This window comes from Scomber scombrus, chromosome 18 (genome assembly GCF_963691925.1).
Source record: "Scomber scombrus chromosome 18, fScoSco1.1, whole genome shotgun sequence".
NCBI classification, from domain to species: domain Eukaryota; kingdom Metazoa; phylum Chordata; class Actinopteri; order Scombriformes; family Scombridae; genus Scomber; species Scomber scombrus.
In genome coordinates, this window is record NC_084987.1 from 23,913,906 (window position 1) to 23,937,063 (window position 23,158).

At 39.4% G+C, this 23,158-nt stretch overlaps 2 protein-coding genes across 2 annotated transcripts; both read left to right on the plus strand.

Moving 5' to 3' along the window:
* Positions 1-915: 915 nt before the first annotated feature.
* LOC134000101 (26S proteasome non-ATPase regulatory subunit 11A) lies at positions 916-13,011 on the plus strand. The gene is made up of 13 exons (XM_062439414.1): positions 916-1,016; positions 1,728-1,829; positions 4,252-4,448; positions 4,721-4,778; positions 6,079-6,273; positions 6,438-6,582; positions 6,990-7,050; positions 8,420-8,482; positions 8,595-8,720; positions 10,483-10,518; positions 10,657-10,708; positions 10,957-11,102; positions 11,659-13,011. The coding sequence occupies exons 1-12, from the start codon at positions 926-928 to the stop codon at positions 11,097-11,099; spliced, it is 1,269 nt and encodes a 422-aa protein (XP_062295398.1). The 5' UTR covers positions 916-925; the 3' UTR covers positions 11,100-11,102; positions 11,659-13,011.
* A 3,251-nt stretch (positions 13,012-16,262) lies between these two features.
* On the plus strand, positions 16,263-22,716 carry LOC134000108 (homeobox protein Dlx3b-like). Its single transcript, XM_062439421.1, has 3 exons — positions 16,263-16,614; positions 19,542-19,726; positions 22,267-22,716. Exons 1-3 carry the CDS (start codon positions 16,263-16,265, stop codon positions 22,714-22,716), a joined length of 987 nt encoding a protein of 328 aa, XP_062295405.1.
* The last annotated feature ends 442 nt before the right edge of the window (positions 22,717-23,158 follow it).

A 23,158-nucleotide genomic window follows, 5' to 3' on the forward strand; every position in this document is an offset into this window, starting at 1 on the left:
AACTTGATGGCTTTTTTTCTTGAAGTCTTCCCAAATGAGTCATTGACAGTAAGAAATAAGTAAAGGAGCTTTGAAATGCAATAAAATAAAAGAATAAAACATGCACAATAAAAGCAAAAATACAGGTGCTAAATGCAAATCATTGCACATACTAAATTCTTTCACTTATGTGTATTTCATTCCTCCTTCCCTCTTTTCTGAGCAGGCCTTGCTTTCATAACAGAAACAGCTGAAACTCAACATTAGTTGACACTTGCGACTGCTTTAGGGCTAATGTGTGAGGATCTGAAGCTGCAGATTGGAGTTTCACCTCTGTCCACCTTTTCCAAAGTATATCCTAATCATAGTAACCGCCTTGATGTACATATTCAATCAATATGGCTTGATATGAATGAATGCCATACATGTTTCATGCACCTTGGGTGAAATAAGGGATGCACTTCAACTTCACACAACTTAAGTTTGTCTGTGGGATAAAATTGTGTCACCAGCACATATTTAGAGGTACTTTTGCTTCATTTCATACTCGTGGCATTCATATATCACCATACACAAACCTGATTATAAAGTACAGCATAATAGGATCAACACAATGCTGAAGAACACATTGATAAGGAAAGCTCATCTGTAAAAATACTGCCTTGCAAGTTTTACACTAATTATATCAATGAAACATTGCTTCTGGCTTCTAATAGAATAAACAAACATACCATGTAACATTGTTATTGAACCAGGCAGTGAAGATTTAGTCGTTGTGATTAGTAACTTCCCTTTAAATAATAAAAATGTTTCAGTTTTAGAACTTCTTGCAGTACTCAGCACCGCCTGTTGGGGGCAGCAAAGTCCCGACGCTGTGAACGACCTGACCGGAAAACAAGCAGGCGGAGCCGGCGGAACGGAGTGGAGCGAGGCAGGCAGAGGAAAGATGGCAGCCGCGGCAGTGGCTGAGTTTCAGAGAGCACAGTCTCTTCTTGGGACAGACCGGAATGCCTCTATCGATATTTTACATTCAATAGGTAAGTAGAGTGGACACTGTGCGAACACTATAAAAGACACTAACGTTGCGCTCAGACGCTGCAGCACCCCAGTCAAACGTGGAGCGGTTGAGTTAGCCCGTTAGCTGCTAAGCTAAGTTAGCAGCTAAGCTAAGTTAGCTAACCCAGCAGTGGCCGTGTCTTTTTTCTCCGTGCTTGCACAGTGAGTCAGCAGCACTGGGCTAGCCTGGCTAGCAGAGCATACCGGCTCGCTTATCAGAGAAGCTAACATTAGGCTACTCCGGCTCATTCATTTTGACAGCAACTTGTGTGACAGGCGGCCGGTTAACGTTAGCAAAGACAGCGAGCGTTGTTAGCAACTATTCCTCGCCTTGTCAGATAATGACAGGCCGGCAGTGACATAAACGTGAAACTCACATACTTTGTCACAGCGCCTTGCTAATGCTTATGCACCGTGTGAAGCTGCCTGTAGACTATTAAACATTAGCTCTCTAGCTGTCATCCTTTTTTATTGTTTAATTTGACAGCTCCAACATGTCACAGCCTGGCTAGCCGCTTGCTCACTTGCCATCATATCAGCTTGTCCGTGATACACCTTGACCTCATGAGACACAGCGTTTTCACTTGTTTTGTATATCGCGGTGATTCATGTCAATACGGGTCAGATTACATCATCGTTATATATATATATATATATATATATATATATATATGTGTGTGTGTGTGTTGTAGTGAAGCGGGACATCCAGGAGAGTGATGAGGAGGCGGTGCGTGTTAAAGAGCAGAGCATCCTGGAGCTGGGTGGGCTCCTGGCCAAGACGGGACAAGCTGCAGGTAACTGAGCAATGATGTCTCTAAACACTTCTCTTTTTTTTTTGAGTTTGCATTCACATAAGAAAGATTGAATGATTCAACAGGGAGCACAAGTTTCAGTCAAGTCATGTGGGTGAAACTTCTGACTCAGGGTCCATTTTTTTGGAACTGTTCATTCACTTACTCACATCTAAGAATGGAGTTGGGTTTCGCTAGTAAGAGTTTATTTATGAAATAAGTTCAACGAAGCATCTCTTTCATTTTTGAGGTCACTTGATCCAGTCAGGCTGTTTTAACTGTGCGTACTCAGCAACTTTAAGCATCTCTCGGTGTCTGACACATCTAAATATTTACTGTTAAACTCAGCCTCCCTTCCTGCCCAAATGGCTCAGACTGCCACTGTTTGCACGCAACACATTTCACTTAAGCTCAATGTGTCAGTCAAACAAGTGGATAAAGGAATCCACTCGTTTTCCCTGCTGAGCCTCATTAGAGAGGGAGTTCTGCTTGACTTGATAACATGATGGCTTTAACATCTTGTTGGTTTGACACATGCACATGAGAGTAGAAATAGTGAAGGTTAGGTAAGTTTTTATTTTTCCGATCATTTACAAAATAAATTCACAAGAATTTCCATGAATAATTTCTTATACAGATGTTCATGCAAACAAAACAAAAAGAAGAGAAATAGATATAGATAGGATATATAAACAAAACAATTAATATGTCATCATTCTTTCTTCATCCCTATCTGTTTCTCTTACAAATTATTTATTCTTTCTCTTTTATTCTCTTTCATTTTCTTTGACCGAAAAAAAGGTGTAGACTGAAGCCTAAGCTTATTTTGTCAACTCTTTTTAAAAACATGAATTCAGTTTCTTCAAACAAAACTTACGTAAGTAGCATTGACTTTTAAACATGACAAAGTAAAATAAATTAACAATTTATTTATTTTATTTTTTCAAAGGTTTTCATAACAAACTAAAAGCATAAATATCAGATACCTGATTTCAACAATTCACAAATCCCCATATTCACTTCTTACATAACTTTCTAATGTTTTGGTTTTAAATAATTTCTTAAATGTACCCATATGCATGCTGTATTTGCGCAAAATGCTCTAAAATGAATTATTAATAAAAATGCCTTGTAGTAATGTTACTGAAACCAGCAAGTTAAGACTGGAATGTTGTGTTTAAAAGACTTTTTTCCTGCAAACAGTCACATTTGTGAGTTGCAGGCATTGATCCGACTATAACCCGACCGATATATTGGTCAGCTGATATTGACGTATCACAGATGTATCAGTATCGGTAATGTAATGTTCCCTCAACTGTGGTTATCAAACACTTGTGATAAAGATGTTATTGAGGAATGCTATTTTACAGTATAAAATGACATCAGTGCACTGAAACAGTAAAAACACAGCTGGGAATTTAATCATTATAATTAACTATGAATTAAAAAAAACACAGATAACCACAACATACATATATTAAACTTGAATTAAGAAAAATGATTAAATATACATAAAATACTGCCAATATACTTTTTTCAAATAAAAACATCGACACATATCAGACAGCATATTGATTAATACCAATATATCTGTGATAGGCCAATATCGGCTGACTGATATATCGGTCGGGCTCTAAATATATACATACATGTTTTTTTTGGTTATATTTGTTTTTGTTATTTATTTAGTTAGTTATTTATAATGATTAAATTCCCAGTGAGGTTTTACTGTTTTGGTGCACTGACGTCATTTTATCAAAAATGCTGTAGTTGTATAAAACAGTAGAAAAAGAAGAAAGAATGACCTGTGTATAATTAACTGGTGTGATACAGGCCTGAGCTGTGTGGAAATCAATCCCGATTTGCTTTATAGTGCACTATTGTCCAAACTCTGAGTGTGAAATATATGCTCTGTATATTGATATCAAAAATTTTACACAGTAAAGCAGAAAAAAGTACACCACTTTTTGCTTAACAAGCATTTTATATATGTAAATATTACAGCAGTGCAGCTGTCAGTGATGAATGAGGCTAAATGATGATGATTCAGAATTGTCCAGAATCTCAGATTAAAGCTCACTGTAGAGTAAACTGTTGAGTTTCTGTCACATAGATGAGAGTGAATGAGTGAAGGCTGCCTGCTGAGCTGCAGGCCTTCCTACCTTCTGCTGAATCACCAGATATCCACCTGTAATGTTCCACACTGAAATATGAAAGTGATGTATTGATTTAAAGATGTTTTTATTTAGTAAAAACTGTAGAAATGTCAGTGTGTTCTTTTCAGCCTGTGTTTAATAAAAAGAGAACATTTTTGCATCCATCAGCCACTCTGGCAGATTTTTCTAAGCCGCTACCAAAAACTCCCAGCCGCTTTCCATTTATACTCCTGCGCCGCTTTGTTCTCTTCCTCCCACTCTCCTCTCAGAGCTTGGGGGTCTGCTGAAATATGTGCGGCCCTTCCTCAACTCCATCTCCAAGGCGAAAGCAGCCCGGCTGGTCCGCTCCCTGCTGGACTTGTTCCTGGACATGGAGGCCGCCACGGGTCAGGAGGTGGAGCTCTGCCTGGAGTGCATAGAGTGGGCCAAGGCGGAGAAGAGGACCTTCCTCAGACAGGCACTAGAGGTGAGACTTAGATGTCAACATGTGAGCGTCAAAATCTTCCAATTCTAACTATATGCATAACAAACTCTGCACCATTAGTTTGTGTATGAATATCATGCTGCTGCTTCAAAATGTCATCTAACCTGCAGAATGTGCTGTTGTTAAATAAGCAGATCAGTGTGACTTACCAGGCAGACTAATTGATGTACATTTGTTGTTTATGGGCAGACTGCTAAAAAATAACTAGTAGACTTTTTGACCCTGACCTGCTTGTTTTTGTCCTCCGTCCTCAGGCTCGTCTCATCTCACTGTATTTCGACACAAAGTGCTTCCAGGAGGCACTGCAACTTGGTGAGTGTTCAGTCGCTCTTTTTGAGCGGCTTAACAGTTGAACATTTGCAAAGCAGTTTTGCTACACCCATCAAGCTTTGCATTCTCCCGTAGCAGAGATGCAGTTGCACTTCATCCAGCCAATGGCCATTGATTTTGTTAGCTGAGACACTGACAGCTGCTGGAAGATTTTAGAATAAGTAAATCTAGGGATGCTCGATATTGACTTTTCTGCCGATATCCGATATTCCGATATTGTCCAATTCTTAATTTCCGATACCGATATCACACGATACCGATATATGCAGGCTTTTTACACCAAAACTATTAGGTAACAACATAACATATCTCCTATTGTTGAATTAACACATTATGCCTCATTTTATTGTGATGCCCCACTGGATGCATGCATAAATGCAACATGGCTTTCCAAATGTAAATACTGTCTGTGCAAAATAAGAGCATAACTTCAACTTAAGTTATGGAAAAAAGTGCCAATATGGCACTGCCATATTTATTATGCTGCTTTGCAGTCATTGCAAATTGCAAATTTACTATCCGTAGGACACACTTGGTCCAAACCACAGACATGAGCCCCGTTTCTGGAGGCGGGACCTTTATAGGAACGTCCTCTCACTCGGTCCTCTCAGCTGTTGTGTTTCCAGCTGCAGCTTTGTTCTCGCAAGCGCTGCATTTATAGTCACACAAACACACACGCGCTGTCACTGTAGTGCGCGCTCTTGCTCGTTCACTCCAGATTCCGGGAGAATACGTCTAATTTCCGGGCGGGCGGCGGCACATCGCCGGTTTTCACTACATTTTGTATACTACATTTTCTTATGCTATAGTTTTAATGCAAAACTTTGTATGCCAAATTTTTAAATGCAACATTTTAACGCTAAATTTCTCAACCATAAATTTCGCACGCTAAAGTCTTAACACTAAATTTGTCATGCTAACTTTTTAATGCAAAATTATTTACGCTGAATTTTTACAATACATTTTTTAAAATTAATTTTTCGTGCTACTTAAAAAAAAGAAAACATACTTTTACCGCAAAGCTTTTAGTTGATCTGTTTTTTTTCTTTTTCATTTTAGACTTTTTATTTAGTTTCATTTTTTAATTTAAATTAAAATTTTTAGCTTTTATCTCTTATTTGATTTAATGTTTTTTTTCTTTTTAACCTATGTTGAATTTAACTTGCTCTTATTTTATTGCTTCAAATGTAAAACACGTGGAGCTTTGTTTTATGTATGAAAGGTGCTATATAAATAAAGTTATTATTATTAAGATATGATTTCATTAAATTCTTTCCTCCAGAATCCCAGTTGCTGCAGGAGCTGAAGAAGATGGATGACAAGGCTCTGCTGGTGGAGGTTCAACTGCTGGAGAGTAAGACGTACCACGCGCTCAGCAACCTGCCCAAGGCCCGCGCTGCCCTCACCTCCGCCAGGACAACCGCCAACGCCATCTACTGCCCGCCCAAACTACAAGCAGCTTTAGACATGCAGTCAGGTACAAAGCCGGACCAACATGCACACACAAAGCAGACAGAATGAACTCTTGCAGAGGCAGACGTCAATATTTTATCCAGAACTATACATGAGTCACATAGAAAAAAAACTGTAGGGGCTATTTTCTGTCCACAATGCAGTTTTAACGTATGTGTGTGTTTCCAGGGATCATTCACGCAGCAGAGGAGAAAGACTGGAAGACGGCGTACTCCTACTTCTACGAGGCCTTCGAGGGCTACGACTCCATCGACAGCCCCCGAGCCATCACGGTGCTCAAATACATGCTGCTCTGCAAAATCATGCTCAAAGCGTGAGTGCCGTTCTACTCAGAAACACGAACGTCAGCAAAAAAACGCCCGCTCAGCACTCAACCACTGCACACACAGACCTCTGCACACTTCTTTAACGCCCTATTATTATAATGAATTATTTTACTTCCACAGCCATGAGTCAGAGAATAATGCTTTTTGCTAGTTGTTGAAGTTGTTTAGTGTAAACAGTGTAAAAGTTGCCAAAACGCAGTAATGGCACCTGCTGTTGTTCTCAATCAGGCTGAATTAGGCTACATATGCTTGAGTTTGATCTGCACTGCTAATATAGATTACTAGTAATCTATAGGATTATTAGTAATTTAGATTATAAAGAGTTTTTCTGTGGGGGAGGACTCAGAATGTTGCTGCTGGGTCTGATGATGATTTTCTATTGTTTGTGTTTCAGACCAGAGGATGTTCAGGCCCTCACCAGTGGCAAGCTCGCTCTGCGGTACGCAGGGAGACAGGTACAACTCTTTTTTCCTACAATTTTAATTTTATGTCTGATTTCAACTCGAGAAACCATTTTTGTACCACCCAGCCCCCCACCCTCCACCTTCTAACCCCTGACATCATGACCCAAGGCAGCATACATAACAAAATAAACAACAGGGAAAAAAAGAAAAATTCCCACTTTATCCTTATCATATATATAAATATACGGAGCCCGTAAAGGGACATGGTGAAAATATAATAAAACTTTGTTTTCCCGTGAGCACCAGAAACATTTCTGGTGAGCTCGAGATACTTTTCTCGTGCTCACGAGAAACCGAAGGTAGCCTAATTAAGGATAGTTGTGCCTCCTGTGCATAAGCCTCCAGGCTGCTCAAAGAATGGCAGCAGAAGTGGATTTATTCTCTTTCCTCCAAATGCTAAATATACCTGAAAGTGTCATCAACAAACTAAAAGATGATAAGGTGAAGATAAATGTTAACTTTAGTCACATAAGTAAGCAATAGCCTAATGTCCTAATTCTCCTTGCATTTTATGTACATCCACCTATATCCACAGAGCTGGCCAGATGTTTGTAACGGTTCATGAATGAAATTAACTACGCGATCCAAGGAGGTGTATCCCTTGCGCCGAAACAGACTACAAGACTTCAAAATTAGTTTTAAATGTCTGCACGAATGCATAATGTCTCCTCTTTCAGACATCATGCGTGTATGCAATACTTTCTGGTGAGCACAAGATACTTTTCTCGTGCTCATGACAAAAAAGTATCTCGTGCTCACCAGAAAGTATCTCGTGCTCACGGGAAACCATCTCGTGCTCACGGGAAACCAAAGTTTTATTTTATTTTCACCATCTCCCTTTACGGGCTCCGTATAAATATACAAATAATCAAATAAATAAAAAAATGATCACAATAAAACATTAAACAGGTTTATGTCAGAGTAAAATTAACTACGACAAACTAGCTCTACATTACACATGACATGCATGGTAACAGTAACTAAGGAGGGCGGATTTAGCAAACAGTCCATTTACATTTGATTATATCAATCATCAATCAATCAATCAATCTTTATTTGTATAGCGCCAAATCACAACAAAGTTATCTCAAGGCACTTTACACATAGAGCAGGTTCTAAACCGTACTCTTCAAGTTTTAATTTTAAAGAGACCCAACATTCCCACATGAGCAAGCATTTAGCGACAATGGCAAGAGGATATTATATTATATTATTTGAATGGTCTATACTGGATCGCCTGCATGTATTTATTGATTGTTTTTCTATACAGCATTCTTCTGTCTCTCCGTAGAAGATTTTCGTCCTCTGTATCAATTCTAACCTTTTACTCATCTTCTTTTTCTTATTTCTTTCTTTACAGACAGACTCTCTGAAATGTGTGGCACTAGCCAGCAAGAACCGGTCGCTCGCAGACTTTGAAAAGGTTTGTGTGCGCAGTTTGATGCCGTGGACAAACTTGATCATGTTACAACATTCTGAATGAAACAGCCGTGATCGGAGAATAAAATATGGTCTTCTCCGCCCCTCCTCCTAAGGCACTAACAGAGTACAAAGCAGAGCTGAGGGATGACCCCATCATCAGCACCCATCTGACCAGTCTGTACGACAACCTGCTGGAGCAGAACCTCATCAGAGTCATTGAGCCTTTCTCCAGGGTTCAGGTAATCCCGTCGATGTCAATCACAAATAGATCCTCATCTTCAGTATGGAGACTTCATACAGTGTTAATAAAGAACAGTAAGCTTTGAACACTGACCAAATTCTATCAAAATCAATACAATTCAGACTCTTTGGAGGCACTCACACCTAACTGGTTTGATTGGATTCAGACAGATAAATCTAACTCATGCATGAAAGCAACCAAAGTGTAGTTTACTTTTGCTTTAAGGCAGCGATTCCCAAACTTTTTAGGTGATGCACCCTTCACTACTACTACTACTCCTGACCAATCCACCTTCATAAAAAGTGCAACACAGCCTATTTATATCAGTAAAGAGAACTCCACATGCACAGCCACTATTTATTTTAAGTGAAAAGTCCAAATCAAAACTGCACGAGCATCCAACGGGTGTGATAAATACACACAGGTCACATGACCGACCATCACAATTAAAGTGAGCGTTTCACAAAGGAAACAACAAAAATAGCAACGTGTGGTTCGCTCCTAATAAAGTCACAATTAAGTCAGTTCAGTGTGCGGTGGCTAATTGAGACTTTAGACACACACAGAGAGAGAAAGAGATTTATTCTAGTTGCAATAATAATAATACTAATGACCATATACATACGTAACGCATATATTAATGCAACAGGTAGATCTGCATCTTTGCACAAAGCTCTGATGTTTGGTGCAGATGAAAACAGGTAACGTCTCAATTCCCTGTCAGCAGGATTTAGTCTTTGCTGATATTTATTCTTCACTGGTGCCACAGCAGAGACACCTGCCTCACGCTGATAAGTTGTTGCAAAATGCATCAAAATCCTCCAGGCCCGCTGTTCCAGGACTGTGTACGCTGTCAATGCCTCAGTCTAAAAATCCACATGTGGCTTCAGTTCAGCTGTAGGATGGGGAGGGAAGAGAATCCATGTCTGAGATGTGACCATAGGTGGGATGTAGACTTTTCACATGTTAACCAAACCGCACTGTTTGCCTCCAAGAACATGTGAAGCGTAGGGAAACACTTTATCAGAGCTTCTATCTCATCTTGTGTGTTGAACAAAGCAGCTCTGACTCCCTGCAGACTTCAGTTCACTTCATTCACAACAGAAAAGACGAGCTGCTGCAGAAAGTCCTCAACATGCAGATTAGACCAGCTAGTTACATAAAGACAGGAGCTGAAGAGTTTTGATTCAAGACGTTTGAGTTGTCACATGCAGAGTAAAAACATTGAGGTTCAGACAATGGAATGAAAGTCTTACTTTGTTGCTCTCCCTTACACACAAAAAACACATACACTCAACAAACACATGAAAAGATGCACACAACATATAAAAATTTAAAAAGATTTTTTTTTTAAAAACAAAAAAAAACAGACTCATCAATCAAAATCAAATTAAGCTAGATAAAAATAACTTGAGTTAACTCTGTGCCTTTGTGCAAATAGATCGCATCAGTCATTTATTCATTTATTTATTTATTTATTTATTAAAATGTACATTTTTTAATTTTTAGATTAAGAAGGGGTGTGCACACTACACTTTGGGAATCCCTGCTTTAAAATATAGTTATGTTCATTTAGCCTGTATTTCATTTAGGAAATGGTACCTGCTTTAGTAGAAAAAAGCATGTTTCAACAAAATCAATAATCTGGCATTGTATTAAACATAAATTCTACAATATACTTATAAATATTAAGTAGACCAAGAATAGTAAGAATAGTTCTTAAAATGTGTCTAATCATGCTTGTCTCTTTTCTCTAACAGATGGCACACATTTCCTCCCTCATCAAACTCTCTAAGGTAAGATTTTGTACATTTATGTTGGTTTCATTACACAAAAGATGCCAATTTAAAAAAAAAAAAAAAAAAAAAAAATAACAACCTGTCCTCAGCTGTTTAGACTGAAGTCCTCATAATGTGCTTGTGTTTGTCTTGCAGGGAGACGTAGAGAGGAAATTATCACAGATGATTCTGGACGAGAAGTTTCATGGTATGTGTCTGCGGTTTGTCTGCACACACCAGATAAAAAGAGATAAAAATGAGTTTCAGCTTATAACCACACTGTGTTTTGTTGTTTCCTGCAGTTAAAATCAGATTTACACTGTATTGAGTTTTCTAATTTTCTCGGAAGTCAACAGATGTTTTGTTAAATGTGTCTCTCTCTCTTTCTCTCCCTCTCTGCTTCCTCTCCTCTTATCTTCCCTACTTCCCTCCCTCCCCCACTCCCCTAACCGACAGGTATTTTGGACCAAGGTGAAGGCGTGCTGATCGTCTTCGAAGAGCCGGTGGTGGACAAGACGTACGAGGCGGCCCTGGAAACCATTCAGAACATGAGCAAAGTGGTGGACTCGCTCTACAACAAAGCCAAGAAGCTCACATAAGGTGTGTGTGTGTGTGGTAAATCAATAAATGACAGGGTGGAGTTTATGACAGGATTATTACACACAATTACCTTTTGTTTCTGTTTACAGCTGCAACAATTAAACTGTTATTCTCTTCCTTTATTACATCAACACAACCACTGACGTTAATCTCAGAGCTGAAACCATTTACAGATTATCAATCAATTGTAAAGACATTGATCGGTAACAATTAGGATAATCCATGCTATTGATTTAATGTATTTCAATCAATCACTCAGACTTATTTTCGTATAGCACTTTTTATGCATAATACTTTACATAGTAAAAAAAAAAAAAAAATCAGAATACCCAAATAAAATAAAGAACAAAAATATAAACCCGCAGATTTTTTCACTGTTTCTTTGAGCATTTTATAGATTTTGTATACTGTGTGTCACATTGGGAAAAGTCCAGATAAAAGAAATGTCTATGTGGAGTTTTTACATCTCTCAAATCCAACCGGGTCAGTTTTGACCCAGGAGGACAAAAGTTGCCCGGTCTGAGGGTTAATTCTTTTCACTCTGCTTTTCGTCTCCAGAAAGAGCGAGAGCGTCGGTCCTCCTGTTCTGGAGCGACGGAGGGCCAGTCAGACCTCCAACTATCGCTCACTTTCAACCTCGGGAGGGAAGAGGGGGGGAGGAGAGGACGAGGAGATCACACGCATACAAAAAGACAACACCTTAACAACCCAGCGAAATAAACCAGCCGACCAACCTGCAGAAGACGACCCCACAACACGGAACAACTACGACTGACGGGGACGGACAAACGAACCAACAAAACCACCGCTCTCCTTCTCCTCAGTCCTCTCCCTCCATCCTTCTGCTCTCCCTCCCCTCCTGTCACTATCTCCTCCTTCCAATCTGACTTGGGGTGGATCTGACACAAAGTGCTCCTCCCTATGGACAAATCCAGGCACTGCGTCCCCCCCCCCTTCTTCCTCTCTTCTCTTCTATCCACCACTGGTTTCTACTGTATGTAAAATTGGGACAAGCCTTCCCTTTTCCTTCCCCTCCTCTTTTTTTTTTTCTTCTCCTCCCCTTCCTCTGTTTCTCTCTGCGCTGGCCATCAGGGAATCTTGTAAAATAACAATAAAGAAAACATATACAGTACTTATACATACATGTATTATTAAAAAAAAGAAGAAAGAAAAAGAGGGTAACCAAGGGGTGAAAGACGGATTCTACCTGTTCTGTTCAAATTTGCCAACTAGCCCTGACACTTAAAAAAAAAAAATGTTTGAATTTCCCTCGTTTTTCTGCGGTTGTGAAGAAAGAACAGAGGCTCGGTTAGCTGCCGGAAGAATGGTTTAGGAGGGGAAAAAAAGCCCCCTGTCTTTTTTTTCCTTCTCTTTCACATTCATTCATTCACTCAAGGCATTCTGGGATTTGTGGACCATTACAGGGAATTTTGCTCTTCTGTCCACGCGGGACCACGCCACAAGAAGAAGAAGAAAGATGGAGGAGACGACATCGTGTCCGACGTCTCCTACACCTTCCCACCCTCCCCTTCCCACCTCGCACTCCCACTTCCTGTTTGTATATAACATTTGCCAAGCGCCCTCTGTTCATTCCAAGGCCTGATGTAATTACACTGTCCCACCTCCACCTCCCCCCATCCCTCCTTTTTTTATAATACATAAGAACAGAGAGCTTGGTCAGTCACACACAAAGTGCTTTTGATGCTCTTGTCTGAACACGACCAGAGAGAGAGAGAAGAGAGAGAACTCTGCATTCTGAGATGTGATTGGCGGTTGTGCGGGGGTGGGGGGGGTTTGATGGAGAAAATCAAGCTGTATATTTCTGGGAACTTAATTTTGCAAGGACTTTGAGGGTTTACCATATGTGACATATAGAAAGACAAATGCTAATAAAAAAAATGAAACCTGCAAGTTTGTTTGATTTTAGGATCCCTGATATGGAAAATGTGTTCAGATGATTTTTCCTTTCTGCTTTTATTTGTGCCCCATTTAAGCTTTCATTACTTTAGTGAATCTAGTAGCAGTTTGCTTTAAAGGCTTAAAAAAGCTCTGAACATCTATTTAAAGTGAGTGACACCTGAGGAGAGCAGTAACCAGTTATATTTACTATGTTACAGATACTAAGGAGAAAATTCTACTTGTTTAATTAGTTTTAACTAGGACTGGGTATCGGTACTTGACACCTTTTAAGATATCAACCGAAATCAATGAACACCAAGTAGTATCGAAACATCATCCATCAAATAATACCTGCAATCGATCCTTTTTGCACCCAAAGCTAGAAAATGCAATGCAAGCATTCTTCGGTTTAATGCAAAATGCGATTGGCCCACTGCCACAACAGCTACAACCTATCTGGTGGTGAAGTCTGAATTTGAGTTAGCGAGCTTACCAGTTCAGCAGCCAAAATGCTACCTAAACGCAATAAAGAGTGGCTACACTACACGCCTGTTACACTGGATAAAAGCAAGTGCACAAAATGTGTAATGGGTATCAAATGAAGTACTCAATTGGTATCATTATCACTTTATGGATCCTTGGATTGGTAGTAGTACCATCATTTTTATACCATATCCAGCCCTAGTTTTAATGATTTGTTTTGAGGAAAAATATACATGTATAGCTATATAGTTGCATTTGTATACACTCCTGACTTTCATTAAGGGACTGCCGGAAAATTACTGTCGGAAATGTCCAAGGAGAAAATGGGGCAATGGTCTTTTCACTTTTCTTTTTCTCATCCCTTTCGCTGTGTCCGAAATCATTCATTACTTCCTACATTATAGACACTTAATATTTCAAATCAAGATTTCAGACACTAATCGTCCTCCTTTTGTCATCACCATCTTTTGTAGTGGTGTTAGTTTTCACATCTTTAAAATGTGGACCAGTTCTTTTGAAACATAAGATTCAGTCCCCTCCATCCTACCCTGATCATTTTCATACAGTTCCTCTTTATTTGGTGCATTTATGTTGTGCAGACTACAGGCCTGCTGTGGTGTGTTATCTCCTATCAGGTTGAAACTGCAGTGTGAGATTGTCTGTTTGTTTCCCTCTTCTCTTTCTAACATCCTGCAGCTCAGACTGTAGTGAATTCCAGCTGTGAACACAGATCTGCAGTCAGTACATGAAACACTATGCTCACACTGGCAGACAGCAGCAAATCTGCCTTTTAACACTGTATACATACAGTACATCATGTATTCAAACTACTTATACTAGTACTATTTTCTCTCCTCATGTAAATATCTGAGTTGTACTGTATTTTATTGCATGCTCACATGACTGACAGATGTTTTTCCTCAGCTAAAGATAGCTGTATTGAGGCAATTAGTGTTAAAACGTCACATACTTATCTGCTGTAGCCTATAGAAGTGATCTAATTGATAGGATATTAGCTGTTTTCTTTAAAATGTCAGTTATACTATTGACCTCATTCTCATTTGGATATGATTGTTTTAACAGTCATGCTATTATCATTCCCTTTAAAATATATATTTACAGATTTTGCTTTATTATATGAGCTATGAGGTTATACACTTAATATGTATTATGGGAGCTACATTTTTTATGAGTTGATTTGCTTTATTTTTGTACATCTAAGTAGATCTCATTAATTTGAAGAGGCTGGTCTGTTCCAATGCAGGTTTATCTGATTCAACCACTTCTATGAGCCAACAGGATGACCCATCATGTCTTCATGTGACCAGAGAGAACTGGATTTGTATGTTAATAATGGGAACTGAGACTGATGAGACTATCTATAGATCTGCTAAATTATCTCAAAATATTGGGACACTGTATCAAGTTTCTACTTTTATATTCAAGTATTTTTTGACACACTTTTAGCATACAATTGGGTGTAATACTCACATGGAAGTGTTATGATCACACTCAAGAGATTTAAATATTCTAATCAGGAGACATTTAATCCCAAACTGAATACAGGTGTGTTCACCTCTTAAACTTCACTGTACCTGATTAAGAACACCTATGGCTGAAATGATGTTGACCATGTCCACTTAAAATTAGAGAAGTATGGGAAACGGCTACGTTTTATTTAAAATGTATTTTACCCATAAACTTTTTTTTTCTCCTCAAGTTTAGTTTGTGGCTGCCCTGATCAAAACAACCCTTTCTTATTTGATTCAGATGTGTTTTTACAATTAGGTTTAAATGAGTGTGTTTAATGCACCTGTTGGTTTGATATAAACGAGTCAAAAGCTCCTGATGTTGCCACTATTTCCTCAATATCTCCATTTTCATTTAAGGCATTCGAGCGGGTCAACAGTGACACCCGGTGGCGAGAGTGTGGTACTGACCTGAATTCAACACCAGCATATCAGGGAAGTTTTTCAAGCACTAAATTGTTTTTTAAATATCAGTTTATATTAGTAGTTCGGTTTGTGACAAGTTTTCTCTCATTTTTTTTCTTTTTATTGTTTTCAAAGTGAGGGTTTAGTGGTACACATGTGCTTAAATGTTTATTGCAGGTTGTTTCTCTCCCCTGAGGCATGGGAGAAGCCCGGGGCCCATGTCAACACATGTAAAGAGGTAAAAGCCTTTTCTAAAATAAGCCTTGATTAACTGTAGATAGCTCCCAGCATGTGTGCTTGGCTCTGGATCTGCATATGAATAAAAGCAGATCCTTAAAGCTAATACATAAACACTCCTTATCACAACTCCATTACGCGCAGTTTGATGGGTAAATCTTTATCTTCTCTGCTGACAATCACTCGTGTTTGTCGTTTAGTCTTCGACACACATCGAGGTGAATGTGAGTTAAAAGTCAGAGGACTTTACAGGCTTTGCCAACTGTTTATGCGTTCTGGTGCAAGCCTGTGAGGAGAGGCTTACTGGAGGTTTCTGTGGGGAGAAGAAGGGAGCCAGACAGGCGACAGTCAGTGCTTTCTTGGCCTCGGGGCAGAGGCAGGGAGCGAGCATGCGAGCCAATGAGAAGGAGACATCCACTCCCTCTGTCCTGCCCGGCTCGGCTCAGCTCGGCGCGCCCTGTAATTAGGAGCTCTAGTTGGGTTGGGCGCCGCCACGGTGGACAGCCTGGCTGCTGCGTCAAGGGAGTTTGGGAACGCCAGCTCCAGACTGTGAGTGTCTCTGAACACTCCCGGTTTAGACTTCAGAGCAAACATCAAAGACGCCTCAACATGAACGGGCAACCATCACCTGTCTTCGAGGAGAAGAAACCTTCCCTCCCCGTGGTTGGGAGCTCCATCTCGGCCACCAAGGATTCCCCGACCCTTCCCGAGTCCTCATCCACAGACATGGGTTTCTACAGCGGCCAGAGCGCGCTCCACGGCTCGCAGGATTTCTACGCGGCGCAGCAGCAGTACTCAGCTCAGCACATGAACCCGTACGCGTACCACCACTACAACCTGAACGGGATGGGTCCCGGCGGTGCCTACCCGGTCGGCAAAGCAGAATACCCGTACCCACATGCAACTTACAGAGAGCACGGTGCATTCAGCAGGGAGATGCAGGCAACGCTGCAAGACAGTGGTAAGTACCCAAAAAAGTTCCAACACTTTGCAAATAACATCTTATTTCTTACGTTAATTTTATATCAATTTAGAGTGGAAACAATTTTGAGATCAAAATACAACTTCAACCCAACACATCATCACCATCTTCTTCAACAATGAGAAAAGCCACAGTAACCACCTGAAGCTGATGTATGGCAAGTGCTCACGTCTAGCCATATAAAGCCAGTAATTGCAGTTTTATGCACGCACGAGTTCTTTTTCTTTGTTGGACGTGGTCAAAGTTTTCCACTGCCTCTTAAACTCCACTAAACTACCACCTAAACTTTAAAAACTACATCTCATAGCCACATATGTTTGAAACATTTAACCGATGCTCCATTATTCTAAATCTCCATCAATTATGATCAAATAATAATGTTGTCATGTTAGAGGGCTGACATCTATATTTTCAATACTTAAGGTGAAACACTATATTTGTTCAGGAATAGCAGCATTCGGGGTTAATAACCTGTTAAATTCCCAACTGTAAAGCCTTAAAGAAATTTGAAATTCTAGGCTGATGAGGCTCTTACAGAGAGGTTAGATTTGCACTCTCCTCCTTAACAGTGTTCCATGTTCATCCATGTTCATCAACTTGTTCATCAGTGCTGTGTTACAAGTCGCCAGAAGAAATAATAATCTAGTGACCTTCAGTTTTAGAGCAGAGCAGTAGTGGGGGGTGGTGGGTGGGGGTGACCTGTGGGCTCGCCTGGTCATCCTCTCATCCTCTGTCTTTGAACTTCTTTGAGAATCTATTTTGATAGGAAAATGGAGGGTAGCCATGGCCCCGTTCCAGTCATTGCCATTTCAACTTCACAACTTCACCGATATCAGGAATAAGGAACTGATTCAATTAACAGACAATACATTTCGGTACACTGAATGGTTAACCTAACCAGTCTGTTTCCAGATGAACTAGATAAACAAGTTGTACAATCATTTATTTGTATACATGATATAAATAATAGATAAAGACTTCCCTCAGGACTGTCATAGGAAACTTGATGCCATAAGGTCATAAACTCAATACACAGACCTCACAGTAATATCACAACAACTTCAACAACATAAACATAATTATAGCTCTTCATGTCCACTTTCAGGCTTTTGAACGTCACTGCGTTCCACAGCTTTTTTCTCCCTGCTTCTGTCTTCTGAGCTTGGAAGGTGCGAACTACAGAGGGAAAACAAACCCGACAGACTGGTGTACTGTTTTTGACATTCCAGTTGGGAGTTGACTCTTGGAAATGGCCCCGGGGGACTTTGGCCCACAGCCACGCACAATCAGGTGTCACGACATGTCAATCAACCTTGGCCTTTGAATCGTCCTTATCACGCAAAGCCCCACCCCGACAAATAAACGAAATAAACAAACGTATCAATACGTGAATCATTTCTTTCATGAATACATATAGATGAATAATTGGTGATAAACATGAACCACATGATAAGACCAATGTTTGTGCCAAGGAAGACACTTAATGTGAATGTGAATAAACAAATTAAATCATAAATATTGAGGTACAGAAACAGGGCCGTAACCAGGATTGTACAAATACTGAGTATCCCCACCCCCCTAATATAAATTTCCCCACTGTCGGACTAATAAAGGAATATCTTATCATTAAAAAAAATCTGAACCTGACACTAACCAGAAGGTATTTATACTTTTTTAAAAATAACTTTTTGTATATTTGTATAAAGATGTAGAAATGTAGATGTTTTTAAATACAGAAAACATGTATCTATATATATTTTTAAATGTCTAAAGGTCTAAATTATGTTTAAAACTTACCCCCACATTAAAAGCCTGGAGACTAAATCCTTAATTTCTGTTTTTCTTTTGGTAAAAAAAAAAGTCGTCCAATTTGAACATACTGAGTCTAAAAATAGTAGAATGTGTCTTTTAAAATACTCACCATGTGTATATTCTTAATTGTAGAATGCTAACCCCCCACCACGGTGAAAAAAAAACCAAATTCCGAGAAAAATAGCAAACATAGAATCATGGAAGTGTCCGCAATGGTAATACAAAGTCATAATTATAACTTAACATTACATAACCTGAGTCTCTGTCAATATATGAATTAGTATATGTTAGTTTGTAATAGATATAATAATTATTGACAATATATTTAACCATTTTAAAATCCTTATCATAGATTATGATTCATTAAAATATCTTAAGTTAAATGTGTTCAAATTAAAACATATTACATACAATTTGTAATTAAGTGTAAATGTAAACATATATTTAATATTGTAATTCACTGTATTCTATTTACTACACATAAACCGTATGGTGAATAGTTTTTTTATAATGTGTTATTTCCCACTTTAAGGTACTAAATAATATAGAGTATGTGTTGATCAAGTGTAAACAAGTATACTGTATTTTAGTGAGGTTGGTTGTATATATAACAAAGACAAAAAAAGAAATTGGATACAAGAATAACATCACTAACAGGGAGCGATGTATACAAGCAGGCCTCCAGGCTACATGAAAAGCACCTATAAATCTCTGTCTCCCTCCCCGGCTGTGGGAGACACTCAGACCAAAATTATAAGCTCGGAGTGCTGGCGGAATTTCTTTGAAATTTCGGGGTTGTAGCGGCCGTGGCTATTTTTGCTACAACCTCTGCTGCACAGTCTGCCTTGCGCAGACCTAATACAAGTTTGTTCCATTGTTTGGAGAAAATAGATGTGCTAGGGTGAAAAAGACGTGTGTGTATATGTGTGTGTGTGTGTGTGTGTGTGTGTGTGTGTGTGTGTGTGTTGCATTTTATGAGATCAGAGAAGAAGAAGGTGACATTACCACCACATGCCAAGATGTGACTGTAAACACCCAAAAGGTCTCTATAGGATATTGCAGGAATATTACATTTGTACTGTTTTCTCCTGTAGTGAAAGAGGAACCAGACGTGGAGGTGCGGATGGTCAACGGGAAGCCCAAGAAGATCCGCAAACCGCGGACCATTTACTCCAGCTACCAGCTGGCAGTCCTGCAGAGGAGATTCCAGTCGGCCCAGTACCTGGCTCTGCCAGAGCGGGCCGAGCTGGCTGCACAGCTGGGGCTCACACAGACACAGGTAAGGCTACCAGAAACATCAGTTAGTGCAGTAAATAAAAGATAATGTAGAAGTTTTCTGAAAAAAATGTAAGTGAGGTATTGAATGGGAGTTACAGTTTAAGTTGAAACGCTGAAAGCAGTTGAAGTGTCGGTTAAAGTTGAAGCACTAAAGGGGTTGGAAGTGTCTTTTGAAGCCATGTAGGCAGTTGAAATATCAGTTTGTATGTAGACATTGAAAGTAGTTGCAGTGTCAGTTAAAGTTGAAGCGCTGAAAGGGTTTGAAGTGTCTCAAAATGTCAGTTTGTATGTAGACACAAAGTAGTTGAAATGTGAAGAATGAAAACAGTTGAACTGTCATTTAAAGAGTTAAAGCATGATAGCAAATTAACCGTAAATGTTGAAAGCAACTGAGGTAGTTTAGGTGTAAATTGTTGGAAGTGTGAGCTGATATGTAAGGGTTGAAAGTGGTTCAGTAGAAGTCAGTTAAAAAAAGAAAAAATGAGTAGATGTATCAGTTGATGTGTAGAGGATAAGGAGCGTTTGTAGAGCCAAAAGTAGTTAAAGTTTGTAGATTGTAAACAGTTGAAATTTGAGCTGATACATTGAAACGTAGGGATTGAAAGTAGTTCAAATATCAGTTAAAGTTTTTGAGATGTCAGTTAAAAAAGTAAAAATGTGTAGAAGGTAAGAGCAGACATTCCCGTTGAGTTTGTAAAGCCAAAAGTAATCAAACGTAGTGGACCTATTTACGATATGTCACTGTAGGTTTAAACATTCCACGCAAGACACACAAATCCAAAAAAAGTGGAAAGAGCATGATACTTCAACTACAGTAGTATCACTGACAAAGAACTGAAGCTTCTTGGTGAAAATATGAATACGTATGAAGAGGTTGAAGAAGAGCTGAAAAGGTCTACAAATGTTCAAAGTTTGGACATTATGAGAAACACAGTATCAATAAAATATAATCTCAATGATCTATGAGGATAACAGAATAGTAGAATATACTTTGTAAGGTACATTGCAATACTGTACTAGGCTAGCCTAAAGAATAGAACACAACAGTAGACACATACAGTAGAATAGAAATGTGCTAAATAATAATACATTTGCCAGAATCTCAGACAGTAATCAGAGGCAGTTGCTCAGAGTTGTTACTGTGGTGTCAGGTCTGGTTTACGCAGTCATTCTCTGCCCTAATGATTTACTAACACATGAATTATCTTCGCTCGAGTGATAAAAGGCAAAACTTGTGGTGCGGGTTGTGTTGTCAGCGCTGCTGTAAATCATTGTTCAGTATTATGCTTGTGTTACATACACGAGCTCTAAGAAAACAGAGGCGCAAGCTCAGCCCCACTTGAAAGGTGACTGTCATGTCATTTGGTTTGATGCCCTCATAGATGTTGTTTCTACAAATAACTGCATTGTTAGCTCACATAATACAATATTACAAGTAAAAGACTTCCACGTGGCCCCTGACAGCTCTTACGTAGTTGGCTGTCTTGTGCTATATGGCAGTTAAATATTACATATAGCTGCCTCATATATCATTAGTAAAATGTCTTGCTTTCTTTACTACATATATTTTGACAGAATTATTATTTTTTGGAGACAAATGTTAGAAAGTAGTAGCAAGTGGTTGCATTTGAGGAATAACAGAACTGAAGGTAAAATGGATAAATATTGTACCTCCTAGTTATCAAAGGTACCAAGTCACCAAAGCAAACCAACAGACTATGAATACATCAACAGATTTGTTGGCAGAACACAACACGAAATATCAACACCTCGTAAAAAGAAACATTAAATACTACGACCTCATAAAACTGATATGGCAGATGTGTTATTAAACAGTTGCTTATTTACATATCAAGCAGACCCAGAACAACGTTACCATACATTTGGAATCGTGTGTCTGGTGCCATGATTAATGTCAGTTCAATATTTACTTCCCTTTTAGCTCTGCTTTGGTCTCCGTTATCTACTGAGAGTAGCCGCTAAATGCTACACTGTGTTCACCAAGTAGTCGCTAACTTTGTGTATCTGCTGTTTGGTGCTGAGAAGGTGGTGTACAGTGGGTTCATTAGCTAAAACAAGATTTATATGAGTAGAATGTATGCAAAAGAAACTAAGACAATTATCTAAAAGCGGCTAAATACAAGCTAAAGCTGCTAAAAAGGAGAACACTGCAGTTCCCCTCAGCTCTGTTAGGGTCTTTCAGCTCCTTGTTTTGGTTTTATGGAATGCAACATCACTATTTTAGTGTCATAATGGAGGATTTAGCTGCTAAAGAGCCAGATATTTCCCCGACTGAGTAGATGAAGACCAAACCAGAGCTAAAACGAGTGACTATTGTACAACATATTTTATGTGGACAGAAACATGATTCCATATAACTGAACTACTGGATGTTCACGTTCATCATAACAACTTAATGTGACATCAGTTAAGTGTGTTAAGTGAACACAGCTCCTAAATGACCAAAAAAGATCAATTTATATATTTTCCGATTATTTCATTTCTTTAAGTTGCCTCAACATTTAATGCCCTTCCTTTCAGGTCAAAATTTGGTTCCAGAACCGTCGCTCCAAGTTTAAGAAGCTCTACAAAAATGGAGAGTTTCCACTGGGGGAAATTCCTCTCGAGCACAGCCCAGATGCCAGCGATTCTATGGCTTGCAACTCTCCTTCATCCCCAGCTGTGTGGGAAAACAACAACAACAACAGCAACAGTAACACCACCACCACCAACAACAACAGCAGCAACAGCACTAATGCAAACAGCAGCAGCAGCAGCATCAAGAATAATGCAATGCTGGATCCTACCAGCAGGGGGCAGGATCCATATCCGCCTCCAGTTGATTCCTCGCCCGTCTACATGGGGGAGTACACGCACCAGAACTGGTACCAGCAGCAGGGTGCGCATTTAGGTCTGGCACAGTCGGGCCCGACGCACCACACACCATCAGCAGCGCCGCCAGCCACACAGAGCATGGGAGCCGTTTACTGACTCTGAAACACTGCAGCACAGTTTGACTGGAGCCCTGCACTTAAAAACACCGCAGGGATTGTTCGGAGCACTATTGTGACCAGAAACACCTGACGGTGATCATCAGACACAAGTCATGACTATAAAACCTGACACACATGCTGTAAAGCAGGCTGTTCTACAGTAAATGTGGATTGAAAACAAGTGCTGTCCTCAGCTACCCTGTTCTCCACAACTATGAAGTTTATGAACTTCTAACATAGAAGTTATAGTGGAGAATAGAGCCACTGATGTGAGTTTTCCAAGGCCAAGGCCAATACTGACATTTTTGTTTGACATCACTGATAACTGATAATATTTTTTTTTGTAATATTTAATATTTTAAACAAGACGTATTTATGCCAAAAAAACTTCCATGGATTCAATCTTTCCCTCGCGATTCTTGTCACGGTTGGAAAGGTCT

Coding starts and splice junctions, on each gene's coding strand:
- LOC134000101 (XM_062439414.1), top strand. CDS start 926: ATGGCAGCCGCGGCAGTGGCTGAGTTTCAGAGAGCACAGTCTCTTCTT. Junction 4,779..6,078: donor CCAGGAGGCACTGCAACTTG/GTGAGTGTTCAG, acceptor TCTTTCCTCCAG/AATCCCAGTTGCTGCAGGAG. Junction 10,519..10,656: donor CCCTCATCAAACTCTCTAAG/GTAAGATTTTGT, acceptor TTTGTCTTGCAG/GGAGACGTAGAGAGGAAATT.
- LOC134000108 (XM_062439421.1), top strand. CDS start 16,263: ATGAACGGGCAACCATCACCTGTCTTCGAGGAGAAGAAACCTTCCCTC. Junction 16,615..19,541: donor GGCAACGCTGCAAGACAGTG/GTAAGTACCCAA, acceptor TTTCTCCTGTAG/TGAAAGAGGAACCAGACGTG. Junction 19,727..22,266: donor TGGGGCTCACACAGACACAG/GTAAGGCTACCA, acceptor CCTTCCTTTCAG/GTCAAAATTTGGTTCCAGAA.